This window comes from Harpia harpyja, chromosome 14, assembly GCF_026419915.1.
Source record: "Harpia harpyja isolate bHarHar1 chromosome 14, bHarHar1 primary haplotype, whole genome shotgun sequence".
Taxonomy (NCBI): Eukaryota; Metazoa; Chordata; class Aves; order Accipitriformes; family Accipitridae; genus Harpia; species Harpia harpyja.
The window spans coordinates 21,908,137-21,920,565 of NC_068953.1; the positions used below are offsets into that span (position 1 = coordinate 21,908,137).

The 12,429-nt window shown below is 40.2% G+C and overlaps 1 protein-coding gene across 3 annotated transcripts in view; it reads right to left on the bottom strand.

Annotated features, from left to right (window-relative positions):
* Nucleotides 1–12,429, bottom strand: part of MCTP2 (multiple C2 and transmembrane domain containing 2) — a 107,796-nt gene that overhangs the window by 44,199 nt on the left and 51,168 nt on the right. For all 3 annotated transcript variants that reach the window (XM_052808485.1, XM_052808484.1, XM_052808486.1), the window contains 3 exons: nucleotides 6,014–6,115; nucleotides 5,214–5,288; nucleotides 4,294–4,413 (listed from right to left, as the gene is read on the bottom strand). In XM_052808485.1, coding sequence (XP_052664445.1) covers nucleotides 4,294–4,413; nucleotides 5,214–5,288; nucleotides 6,014–6,115 — 297 coding nt within the window. The remainder of the gene's footprint in view (nucleotides 1–4,293; nucleotides 4,414–5,213; nucleotides 5,289–6,013; nucleotides 6,116–12,429) is intronic.

Consider the following 12,429-nt stretch of genomic DNA (forward strand, 5'->3'; position numbering starts at 1 on the left):
CCAGTAAAAATGAAGTATGCTGGCATGGGTGAGTGTGCAGGGACCCTGAAGCAAATCAGCAGCGAGCACCACCAGTCACGCTGGAGGTGCTATGGTGGCTGGTTTCCCATCGTTTGCCTGATCCTGTCAATGTCTCTTGCAACTATCATGCAAACTTTAAAAAAAAAATATGATAGTAAGAATTCGAGTCAATATATCCTTTTAATTTGCACCAGATTATAGTTTTTTTTTAATGCAATTACTGTAATTTCATTAAATGACATAATTACCATTAATGCAGAGAAAACTGTCAATAGAAGGTGTAATTATGTTGTATGAAATCACAAGCACAATGTGCAATGATGCATAATTCCTGACGAAAATCATTCTGTGACTAAAATTAACTTTTAAAATATTTTTAAAATACATATTGTACAGTAAGAATGATTCAGTTATTATGGACTTAACTTCCACAACCAGCGAAGAAGGGGGAGCGGAGCAGAGCAGGCAGGGAGTGTTTGCACGCAGAAGGAAGGACCAGAATTTCGGTTTAAAAGTGCATCGGAAAGATAAGAACACAAGTTTTCGTGTGCAGGAGTGGGAAAAACAAACAGCTTACAATCACACAGATATACAAGATGACTTGTGAGCAGACATTCCCCTAGGCACATTTCACCACGCAGCTCCAGCTTTTTTGGACATCAGTAACACAGCGTGGAAGTGACGTCTCAATGGAGAAAGGTGTGACAAGAGGAAGGAGCCGTAAGGACCAGGCTAAAAACTCAACATTCACCCAGGAAACTGGGAGCAAATTGTCCAGGGTAGGATATAAAGAGTGTCAGGTGTGTGAGCAGAACCATACAGGGATGTACTAGACTATGTCTCTGGGTATCTGAGAGGCATGTTTCAGACAAAATGTAACATATCGGGTTGAATACAGAGATAATGATATCAAAATTAAACTGAGTAGAATGCTTGAACATCTTTTTAGTATTAAATATCTACAAATCCCCCAAATCCTGAACTGACAGAGGAGAACACATGGACAAATTCTTTTAAGATCTCTCCTGGTATATGAACACTATTAACTCTACAGGCAACATTTTCCACATGTGGAAATATTCCTGATATTCCCAGGCACGCACAAACATGTGTGTCTGTTCTTCACACCAGACCAACGATGAAATGTACACTATAAAGAACCCAGAAAACCTACGTGTGACTCTTTCCTCTGACCCAGGATGTTTTTTCTAGAACTTGTGTAACACAATTTGCACCAAACCCTTTGTGCTCAGGGCAAACATCACCAAAAGTGAAATTTTGCTTTTCACCTCATCTCCCTTTCAACCCTCTTTCCAGAACCTCTAAACCTGAAAAATTTCTGATTTTACTTGTGCCTGAGCAGGCCCGATCAGTGTCATCTGTGCCTATACAATTAACACAGATTAAAAATCGTCAGATTAAAATCGCAGAATGCTGATGAAAAATATGGTTTCATTTTTATAGCACAAAAAACCTAATCTACTCACGAGTTCTTGGCTTATCTCCTCTCACCATTACAAACTAATAAAGAAATTTAGCTTGGGATGATGTATCTTATAAATGAGAAAACATGGTGATAGCATTTTTCTCATTCACTTGTGTCCTGCCTGTGCTGTCCTCTGTTTCCTCCCTCTTTGTCTGTCCCTCTCTTTCTCTCATGCACCCAGAAGTAGCAGCTAATGTCCTCGTCACACACGCGAGCTATCAGCACTAATGGGGAGGGAGGTGCGCTGTAATGAAGACTAAAACAGGAAGGTGTAAGATACCATGTCCCCGCCCATTGCCATGCTCTGATGATCTCTTACAAATACTTTCTTCTGTCTGGCGGTGGGTTTTGTCTGACTGCTCAAGAAAAGAAGGTTCACATGATTATACTGTCTGCTTGTCTTCATCCTCCTCCCTCCCTTTATTCCCCCTTGAAGGAAGGTGCATGGGCTACCTGTAGAGGGAAACCAAGGGCAATACAACAGGGGAGGGGGGTCCTAAGGGACCACCCAATCTCTGGCATTAAAGCAGTGAAGGTATGTGAAATGTGTAGAATATAGTCACAACAGTTATTGCCAGTGGCTCAAGGGACAACGTCTGTGAGAGGAAAAAAAAAAAAAAAAAAAAAAAAAAAAGGCATTTTATGGTTTGAGGGCCTGGCTGGCACTTAAGTTACCAGCCACAGTTTCACGAACCCACATGAAAAATGGGTGAGAAGTTTTGTGCATCTTCCTCGCCTCTAGTGTCCACTGTCAGTCACAAGTCATCAGTAAGGACAAATATGGTACAGGCTAAACTGATTCAAAGCCATGTACTGAAGATATATTTAGATGTTGTTTGCTGGGGAATGATGACTTTAAAAATGCGATATTTGATACACCTTTTATGTAACCTGCTGAGAGCACATTTCACATACAGATTGGGGCAGGGAGGGATGCTGCACATACCACACTGCGTGCATATTTTGGGGTTTTTTTACTATGAATACACACATTGGAAATAGCAAAAGATACAGAATTAGCACTTCATTTTAAGTGCCAGAGATGAATTATTTCCATGTGGAAAAAATCAGATCGACTTAAATTTTGGTTTGTAGAAGAAACACCTGCTCTAATTGTTCTTGGAGTCATGTATTTTTATTCCTTTCCCACTACCCGCTTTCTGTCAGGAAACCAGGATAGTATGGTATCCTGCAGAGATGTTAATAATCTGTAACTTGTAACCTTCTACCTTTGTGCTCACTCTCCTTTTCACTAGGAATCAATTCCTTTTTCTGCAGACACACTTTCCCACCTTCTTATTTTTCTGCCTCTCCAGCACTTCCAAACTTTTCCTAAGTCTAGAAAACTGAACTTTACAGCTGCAACTTCACAAGTACTTTGGTGCAAACTCTCTTAAGAGCAAATCTTTGAAGCACATGCCTAGATTCTTGCTGAATAGTGACAGTAGGACATTGGCACTGGGATTTTACATATGTCCCCCCTTTTCCAGCCCCAGTGTGCCTGACCATCCAATTCCCTTGTGCACAACCGTACAGCTCCCTTGCACAGCCATAGCTGCTTCCGCAAAGTACCGGCTGCTCTGCTCTCCACCAGCTCTTGAACCATTAACTTTAGATATGATCTAAATAAGCTTCAAGCAACAGGAAGAAAAAAAAAATACAGAGAAAAGACCCTCCCATCCTACCCACTCTTACGTGCTAGTCATCCCTCTAACCTGCAGGGTGAAAGACAGCTCCTCTGTCTTTGCTCTGGAGCTTCTTTCAGTCAGGGATGGTCCACTTTACTCATCTGTAGCAAATACACTGAAGTGTTTTCCTCAAAAGAACCTTTAAGTGACTTGTAATTCACAGACAGTAAAAGGGGGAGAAATCTTGGAGATGTGGCTGTTATTTTGCTTAATAAACACTCAACTCAAAAACTTTCTTTCTGCATGCTGGACCACCACAAAAGGATTTTGCAACCTTTAATGGCATGCCAAACATTTCAAGCATGAAGAAAATGTCACACCGCAGAATAAAAAGCAGGCAAAACCTTTTTGTGCTTGAGTGGATTATGAGAAAACTGCAAATGGGGTGTTTACTACCAAGAGGAAAAAGGAGAGAGCTGAAAAGTGGGACAGGCAGGTGGAGAACTTGGCTTTTTGTTCGCAGAGCGCAGCAGAACTCACTGACAAGCCTTTTCCTTTTTTTTTTTTTTTTTTAAAGCAACATATTACCATCAAGAAAATAGATTTGCAACAGGCGATGTCAGCAGAGCTGCTCACGTGCCATAAGGACATAGGCATAGCAGGCATTGATAACCTGCAGCAAAGTGCATCCTTATATTGCAATGGAAGATGGAAGGGACAAGACCCATAAGCTCACCGCATCACCCAAATCAAAGACATCTCCCTGCATCACCCCCTTGGCCACCACCTCCCTCCTTTCCTACAACCCAGGTGCCATGATTTGTAAAATTAAAAAAAAAAAAAAAAATTCAGAGTCATCACAGTCACAGCCTTTACAGGGTGGCATCACCCATCATGGACATGGGCATCCTCAGTGCTCAGTACAGATTGGTGAACACCTCTGCACCGAGCAAAGAAAGGCTGTATCTGAAGGTCTAATTTCCATTCCTTATCAGGCCCATTGTGGCCCAAGCTGCCTTGAAACCCACAGACCTGCAGCTACAAAATACCAATAACAGCAAACGATAAAGGGCTTTACGCCAGTGGAGAGGAAGGCACGGTAACACTCAAGATCTTCTATCACTTAGCCTCATGCAATAAAAGAAGAAATCCACTTACCACAAATGCTATCACGCTCTTTACTGTGGACTCCCAGAGAAAGCAGCTCCGAAGGAATTGTATTGTATTCCATATTGCCATGGTGATTTTTTTCACGCGATCAACATTTCTTGATAAGATCTGATAAATATTGAGTGGGAGGAGGGGAGGAGAAGAGGAGTTTAATCAAACACTCTAATATCCTACTATTGCTTCAGAAACAGGGATAATTTAAGCTACAAATGCATGCCAGGGCACATATTAGAAATAAAGCCTCTATTTCAGAGACACACTCCAGCTCCTATCTGCTTTCTGATTACACCCAAACCTTCCAGATTTTCCTCATCTCTTAGAAAAAAAAATTTAAAAAAAAAAAGCACATCTTGATGCCAAAGCTAAATAAAACAGTAACACAAACCTACCTCTATTCCCCTTCAATTCTCAGAGTATAGCAATGTCTCAGGAAAAGGGCCAGAGAGAATGTAATCAAAACACTGAACCTCTTCTCTACATGTTTTGGATTAGTCCGTAGAAATAAATAGGAAATTTTAGCCTTATTAGAGGGCACTTTTACTTAAAAAAGGGATAATGGCCATTGTTCTAAAGTCCTATGGACTTTTAAAATAACTAATGTAGACCTGGTTTCTTCCTTCCCAAAGAAGGGAATAAGGCTCTTGTGGAGCTTTAGGTGCTGCGAACTGTGCAACATCCACAGCTATCATTTTCCCCACTCTGAAGCACAAAGCAGAACTACTGATGCAAACTAGATCAGAAAGCAATTTCGTGTTAACACAAACAAACCTTTTAATACATACAGAAATACACAGAATTTACATGTTTGGCATTTTATGCATAAATAGGTTTTGTTCTTGCAACCATGGTACAGCAATTCAAATCTTTCCAAAACAAACGCAAGAGCTTAGCCCAGACACAATTTTCACCTTTTTAGAAAATTTGCGGTTCTCCTCAGTGAAGCGCTTTTCTCTGGGCTTGAATGTTCTAATACTTGCTTTTACCTAAAATAAAAAAAATAAATAAAATTTTAAAAAGATGTCATGTAGTTTTAAGTACATTATTTCAGGTTGATTTAGAATTTCAGGATCTTTCACTCTTTTCAGCTTCTACATGGCTCAGGAGGAGCTGGTAGGAAAAATATGGATGAGTTAAATTGGGCAAGGCTGGACTCACTCCAGCAAGACCAGAGCTGCAGTGCAGCCCATAATGGCCTTAATAAATAGGATTTAACTCGGTAAAAGGCTGTAGGGCATAAACAATTGAGACTGACTCAACCACCTAAAAACTAAGTGCACCTTGTCCACGGCTCATTAATTTTCCTGTCAACACCCTGGGAAGAGAACATTGTGGGTCAGCTTTTTGGGGCGGAAGTAGGTGTTAAAAGTACTGTATAATAATCTAAATATTAAGCCCCTTTTTTGGCTGTTGCAAATGAAGCCATGGCACCCAGTGATTCGCACCTCCTTCCTAAGGCTCTTGTGGTCACCTGGCAGTCCAAAAATGCTCTTGCGTTGTCCCATCGACCTGGAACGGCCATTGCAGAGCTCTGATATTCCAGTACTTCTTCACCCACGGTGTGAAACACCCCTCCACTGCCAGATGCAACTGGGTCAGGACTTTTCCTGCTTGGCTCTTGGTTTTAAAAGCATCATCCCCCACCCTTGTCCTTGCAGATTCACGCATTTCTTACACCAGTGATAAGCAAAGAGAAAATATTTCAACTTACAGGATTAAATAGGACATCCAGCTCCAAGTAAATTACTCCTTTTGAAGCACGTTCCAAGTCTTTATTCTTCAGTGTGTAACAACTTTGTTTACCGTTTCTAATCTACCGGGGGGGGGGGGGGGGGGGGGGGGGAGAAAAAGCATCAATATTTTCCCAGCTGTAATTCACAATATAATTTAAAGACACTACAAACAAATAAATAAATAAATTGCAAGCACAAAAAAAAAAAACCCTCCCCAAACCCTAATAATATACTTGGAGCCTGAAATACAAAATGACCATTGGATTAGAGACCTATAAAATTGCAGATTAAATCTCTTATGGTCCAACTTTAATTTACAGACCTTGTACTTTATAGTAGAGCAGTGCATGCAATAACCAGTCTGAAAATTCTGCCCTGGAAGCCAGTGAGTTGATGGGAAGTAATCAGCCTCCGTTATTACAGGTTTAAAATGGGATTTTTCTTCCAAAGTTCAGGAAAAAAGCCACAAACAACAGCCTACCTACCTATTGCACACTCCAGTACACGAACCCACTTCTTAACGCTTAGTTTATTGCAAGGTTGTCAAATTATTACCCAGGAAACAAACACAATCCAAAGAAATTAATCAGCTTAAGTGGAGCGAATGCTAATGTAACAAATGTTCAAAATTAACTAATTCATGTAAAAGACTTCTCCCCCCACCCCACCCCTGAATTTCAATACCATTTCTATGCTCTAATCCACCGGTTGGCCCTATCGCATTTAACGTCTATTAAAAAAAAAAAAAAAAACACACCAACAAAAAAACCCTCCCTCACCATTTTGTAAACTATTTGGCTCAAATGAAAAGCATTCTCTCTTCAAAAAGTGATGGCAGAAATGTATTTATTATACACAGTAGGATATGTATTGATTAAACATTTGGCTTTTTAGGAAGCAGACCAGTTAATTCTAAACAGCAGTAACATAAAAAACTGCAGCTTACCAAAAGGCTACGTTCAGGGACTGTAATGATCAAAGATTAAAGATAACAGAGGAAATTTGGGGGCATGAAATTGCAACCATATTTAAAACGGCTATTGCTGCTCTGGCGGTTAGAAGAGGCACTCACATATACCATGGTAGAAATGGGTAGGGGGGGGCGGGGGGAGGCATATGGGAACCCAGTGATTTCACAAGACAAGGGAAAGGTGACTCTCCTTCCCAATGTTGCTCTACCCTTTCTGTACCAAATAGCTCACCAAAGGGTATATGGGTTTTCTGGCTAATGGTTGAAAGGGAAGAGGGCTCTTACAAGGACCAGCTTTGCATTTTCAGTGGTGTCCGACCAGGAACTCCAGCTTTTAACTGTGTTCTCATCCAAAGCTTTGCTTAACAGGATGCTAGGTGTTACACAGGCACATATAGAATTTATTTAATAACAATAAATAACAATAATGGGCACTGCACTAAAGTGATCACAAAAAAACCCTGTTTTGCAGACCAGCAGGCTCAGATAACCTGCAGCCCCAAAACAGAGGAGCTGCTAAAGTGGCTAGCCCCTCTTCTAGGGCCAACTGGACTGGCATCAGAAGGTCCTCAGGCCAACTGCCACATAAAGTATTGTGGTCCCATCATAAAGGATTCTGCTATTTCATCTGTTTGGTTCCCCCTCACACACACACAAAGCAAGGGCAAAAATTAGTTTTAAAAGCTACTGAATGAAAACAAAGCAAAATTTATTTGGAAGTTAAAGATTTTGTTCAATTTTCCAAACTAAGCGAAAAATGGATTTACTGATGGTAGAGATACAGGGCCAGAAGCACTTGGTTTGAAGCTGTTATCCCTTTAGTCCAAGGGGCTGTCACCCGTAGGAGGTTTACACTGAGCTTTGATTCATGGACTCTCCTGCAACAGGATAGAAGGTATGTTGCTCCCAATGTGTCTGCAGAGATGGAGGTGTCCAATAGATATCACAATATCATAATTCTGGATTCTCCATAATTATTAATTTGTGGGCTGAATTTCCATGTATCCCAGTTATATATGTTTCCCATAACATTTCATCCTATTACCCTAGGAGCAACAACTAGCAGGAAGTTCTCTTTATATTCCTTGGGATATACTTCTTGCTTACATATTTCGAGAGCATAACCAACAAGGAAAAAAACAACACATGCTGCTAAATTGACAGAAAAAGGAAAAGAAACGCTATCACTTCTGAGAAGGTCTGAGTCTGATATGTTATTCTGCACTCAAAAAATGCTTCTGACTTTGGGGAAAGGACTCATCGTTTTAAGGGCTGGAGCTGAATCAAATATTTTGGGTGTGTCTGCAGGTGTGTTTGCACAGTAAGTTTCAAATCAGCAACAAATAACTTCCATCTCTGCATTTGGAAATAGGGGTGGTTTGTTCCTTGGAAACTTTTTAAAATGGTGTCATTATTGTTGTTGCTGCTATTCTAAAATTGAACAGGGCAGAAAGTAATGCAGTGCAAATACAGTTGTATAATCAGCTTCACGTGGCATCTTTAATTCTAAGTGTTTGACTTGTCTGGTAAAAGATGTGCAATTATAACTCAGCCTAAGACTAAACATTCATACTGATATCCTAGCTTTTGACCTTCTTCAGAGGAAAAAAAAGCACAAGAGAGAACTGGCTATGAAATGGCATGTCTCCATTGCATTTTCATTTGGATAAAAAGAAAAAAAAAAAAAACAACCAAAATGTCAAACAAAAGTCTCTCTTACAGATTTGGCAACGTGCTAAGCCAGTGTGGTTCAACAAAAGGTGTAGGGTAATTCTAACACCCATGACGGCATAGAGATTAGATCGGTGGCATGTCTCAACTGTGCCCAGAAGAAAACACACAAAATAGCTTTTAATACTCTATGGTTTCATTGCACACTGTTCTTGGGCCAGAGTTCAGATTCTGTTCAACATCTCCTCTCAACCTCAAGAGACAGCCAGTCATATTAATTTCATTTTGGATCTATTTCTTTCTCCTCTCTGAGTACTTTTCCCCAGTCTCTGCTGTTCGCAAAGACTGCTTAAATGCTCTCCCCAGCTGTGGAAAAGGTGAGCAGCCAGGGCTGGGGTCCTAGGATGAACATCAGTGTCAGAAAGATCAGATTTCTTCTATCACCCAAACACCTTTTGCTATATACCTGATGATCTCACACGGATTTCATTCAATGCATATTCCTGGTAGTTGTGTCTAAAATAGGTTATCTTTCCTATGAATGTTTACATCTACTTATGGGAAAAGGGAAGGAAAGGAAAATTCAAATTAAACATGAAAATACCTCCGGGTAAGGTCCTTGAAGAGATAATCAATATTATTCCTTTATTGATGATGTTTTATATCCACGCTGAATACTGCGCTCTCTGCCTGCACTCTCTGAATGCTTCTTAATAGCATACAACATACTGGAGCTCAGTCACCAACCAAGACTGTCTATAACCATGTGATTAACATGAGGACAGTTGTGACTACCCCACCAACACGCTTCACTTTGCAAGGTCACCATGAAAAAACTTCTGAAAAAAAGTCAAGATTTTCATCCTACAGGAATTGCTGATATTTGGGACATTTCCCTGTTCTGAATCAACACAGAAAGACAAAATACCAGTATCAGTATTTTCACTAAACAATTCATATATTCTATACCACAGTCCCTTCTCCAAACAGGATGATGCAAACGAATTTAACAGTTGGAAGAAAAGCTAAAATTCTTTGTGCATTAAGTATTTGGACCTACAGAGGCACTTCATACAGAAGCAACTTCTGGCAGTGCTTTAGCTGAAGGAAATGTTCAGGTACCTGAGACCACCATACAGTCAAGGCCCAAAGTGCACCGGCTTCCTTTCAAATGAATGAATATATTTGCTAAACTCTTCCCACAGATGTCCCCAGTAAAACAAATGTGACTAAACACAGTATTGATGTAGCCAGCCAATGCTAAATCTATTAAGCAACAACCTTCTGACTGCTTGGGAATTTTAATGAAATAGCAAAAGCAGAGATTGATATGACACAAAACACAGGGAAGACAGGACCCTTACGCAGCAAAGGGTGTTTTTTCATTGCTCTTGTCTCAAAGAAATATGGTTTAGTGGCTTTTTTTTTACATTGATTTTAAGAAAACTTCACTCTCTATCCAGCTTTGATGCAGATTCAATGTCATATATTGATGACCTGACAGAAGAACACTGGGTTAAACCTCTGTACATCAACACCCGTGACGTGTGGAAAGGGTAATGGCTACTCTCCAAGGGTAATTCATCTAAAGCATTTGGGACCTCTGATATTCCTGCTTGAGCTCATTGCTGATGCACAATGTCATACCATTTGCCCTGAATAACATAAAGCTGTCTTGTAATAGACACACACCTACCCTTATCAAAGGACATATTTCCCCAGGAAAAGATGAAAGCAAGCCACATGTTTGATCCACCTGGACATGAATATAGAGGGTTTTTTGTTTCTCCCCAGTCTTACAATATACCTTGATTCGATTTTGTACAAAATGCCCATTCATTCATCCCAAAACTCTTTGCCCCAAACATTTCACTTTTAACAACCTTCTGTGGGATCCAAAGTAGAATGGAAATTTGGGGTCTTGGCAGAGGATTGATATCCAGAGACCAAATAGATATGGAGCTGATGGTGTGAAAGACAGCAAGCAGCCACATGAGGGCTTCCACAAAGTCTGAGGAGGAGCTGAAAATCCTGGGAGCACAAGGATCCTAGGTGGTACTGGAGAAAAAACGTTCCTGTTGATACTGTTTCAGTGAGTAGTGCATGGTCAAGGGAGAACTTAATTTCAGAAACAAGGTGTCATTTTTTCTGGAAGAGATGTAGGGTTTTTTCCCCATTCCAAAATTTCCGGTTCATGATAGGGATAAAAGTCATAACAGACTATCCACTTCACAGCTGCCTCTATTGCATAAATGCAGCATTTTCATTTTTCTCAAGCTCTGAAGCTTTCTCCTGGAAAAGGCTGCGCACTTATGGTCAAGTGCTAAGTAATTGCAATCGTCAGGTGTCTGCTCTCTGAATCCAGGCCATGTTTTAGATAATTAAGCTTGCGAAAGGCATACTACTTGTTTTCAGTGTATCATTGGCTACCGACCTTGCTTGGCACTTGAAAATATTTCACAGACCTCTTCCTGTTTGCTGAAAAAAGGGTGCAGCTGAAGTCTACTCTGAGCTGATAATTCAGCAGATAAAAACCATTCCATTCTGCGATACAACTTCACTCAAAGGTCTTTCTACAAGAGGATATTTGATATACTCTGCTTTCAAATTCATTGAAGCACACTATATGCTCCCATGTCTCTAATAACTTGCAGCCTTCTAGGAGACAGGAGTCTCTTGAAGCAAAACAAAAAAGGCAGACCCTCACAAAGAGAAACACGGTTGCTTTTAGTAAGATCTAGGGCACAAAGGAACACAGAGATGGAAAGGACTTCTTTGATAATTAGTTCAAGTCCCCCCAAACCTACAAAACTTCTAAACCTATCAAAATCCTTTCTTGAAGCAATGAAGTTTTTGCCCTAATTCTCCATTCCCCAGGATCTTCTTCAGTTTCTAGCACAAAAGCCTGCTCTGTTCAGTGGTGTACATGGTCTTCCCTTTCATTCCCCAGGCTCTGAGAAGGCAATCTCTCTCTCAGCCCAAAGGTTAGGCAAGCCAGACTCTACGGGTCACCTCTGGCAAGAGAGTGATCCATTTTGCTGAATATCCTGGTAGCACTACTCTATGTCTTTTCCAGTTTAAATTCCACTTCTGTGAATGTGGCTGACCAGAGCTGTATTTGATATGAGGTCTCTCATACGTACTTTAGAGGAGGACAGCAGTTTGATGAAAAGAAGGGCACAAGGAAAACAAAAAAATATACAATGGGTTGATTAACATGGAAAAGCTAAAGATAAAATGCAAGCAAATAACCACTTCTCTTCCTCTGTCCCCCACCTACCTATCAGTAAAGAAAATTCCAAATTCAGTGTAATGCTATCAGAATCAATGCCTCTACAGTGCATTATTAATAGAGCTGTATGAGAAAAAGCAAATTGTGTATTCATCCAATATTGCTTCTCCATACCTATCAAAAGAACATGAAGTTTTCAGCTTTATTCATCATCTGACAATTTAAAACTCTTCTCATACTGCCCAATTTTTTGTTTCTTATTTGGTGCCTGCAACAAGCCTAGATCACAGTCAAGGATGACTGTAAAGCATAAGTAACTTCACCATCTCTGAATTTTTTGTGCAGTAAGGTTATTAGTGTGTTAATGTTAATGTGATGATGAAGGTGTATGCATGTTTGCAAAACACCAGTGTAAGACTCCTGAACACATTTAAACCAAAACTTGTTGTCAAGTTAATTAAACATTTCATATCCCTCCAACATATACTTTATTCAAGGCAATTTTTCATCAAGAAAAGAAT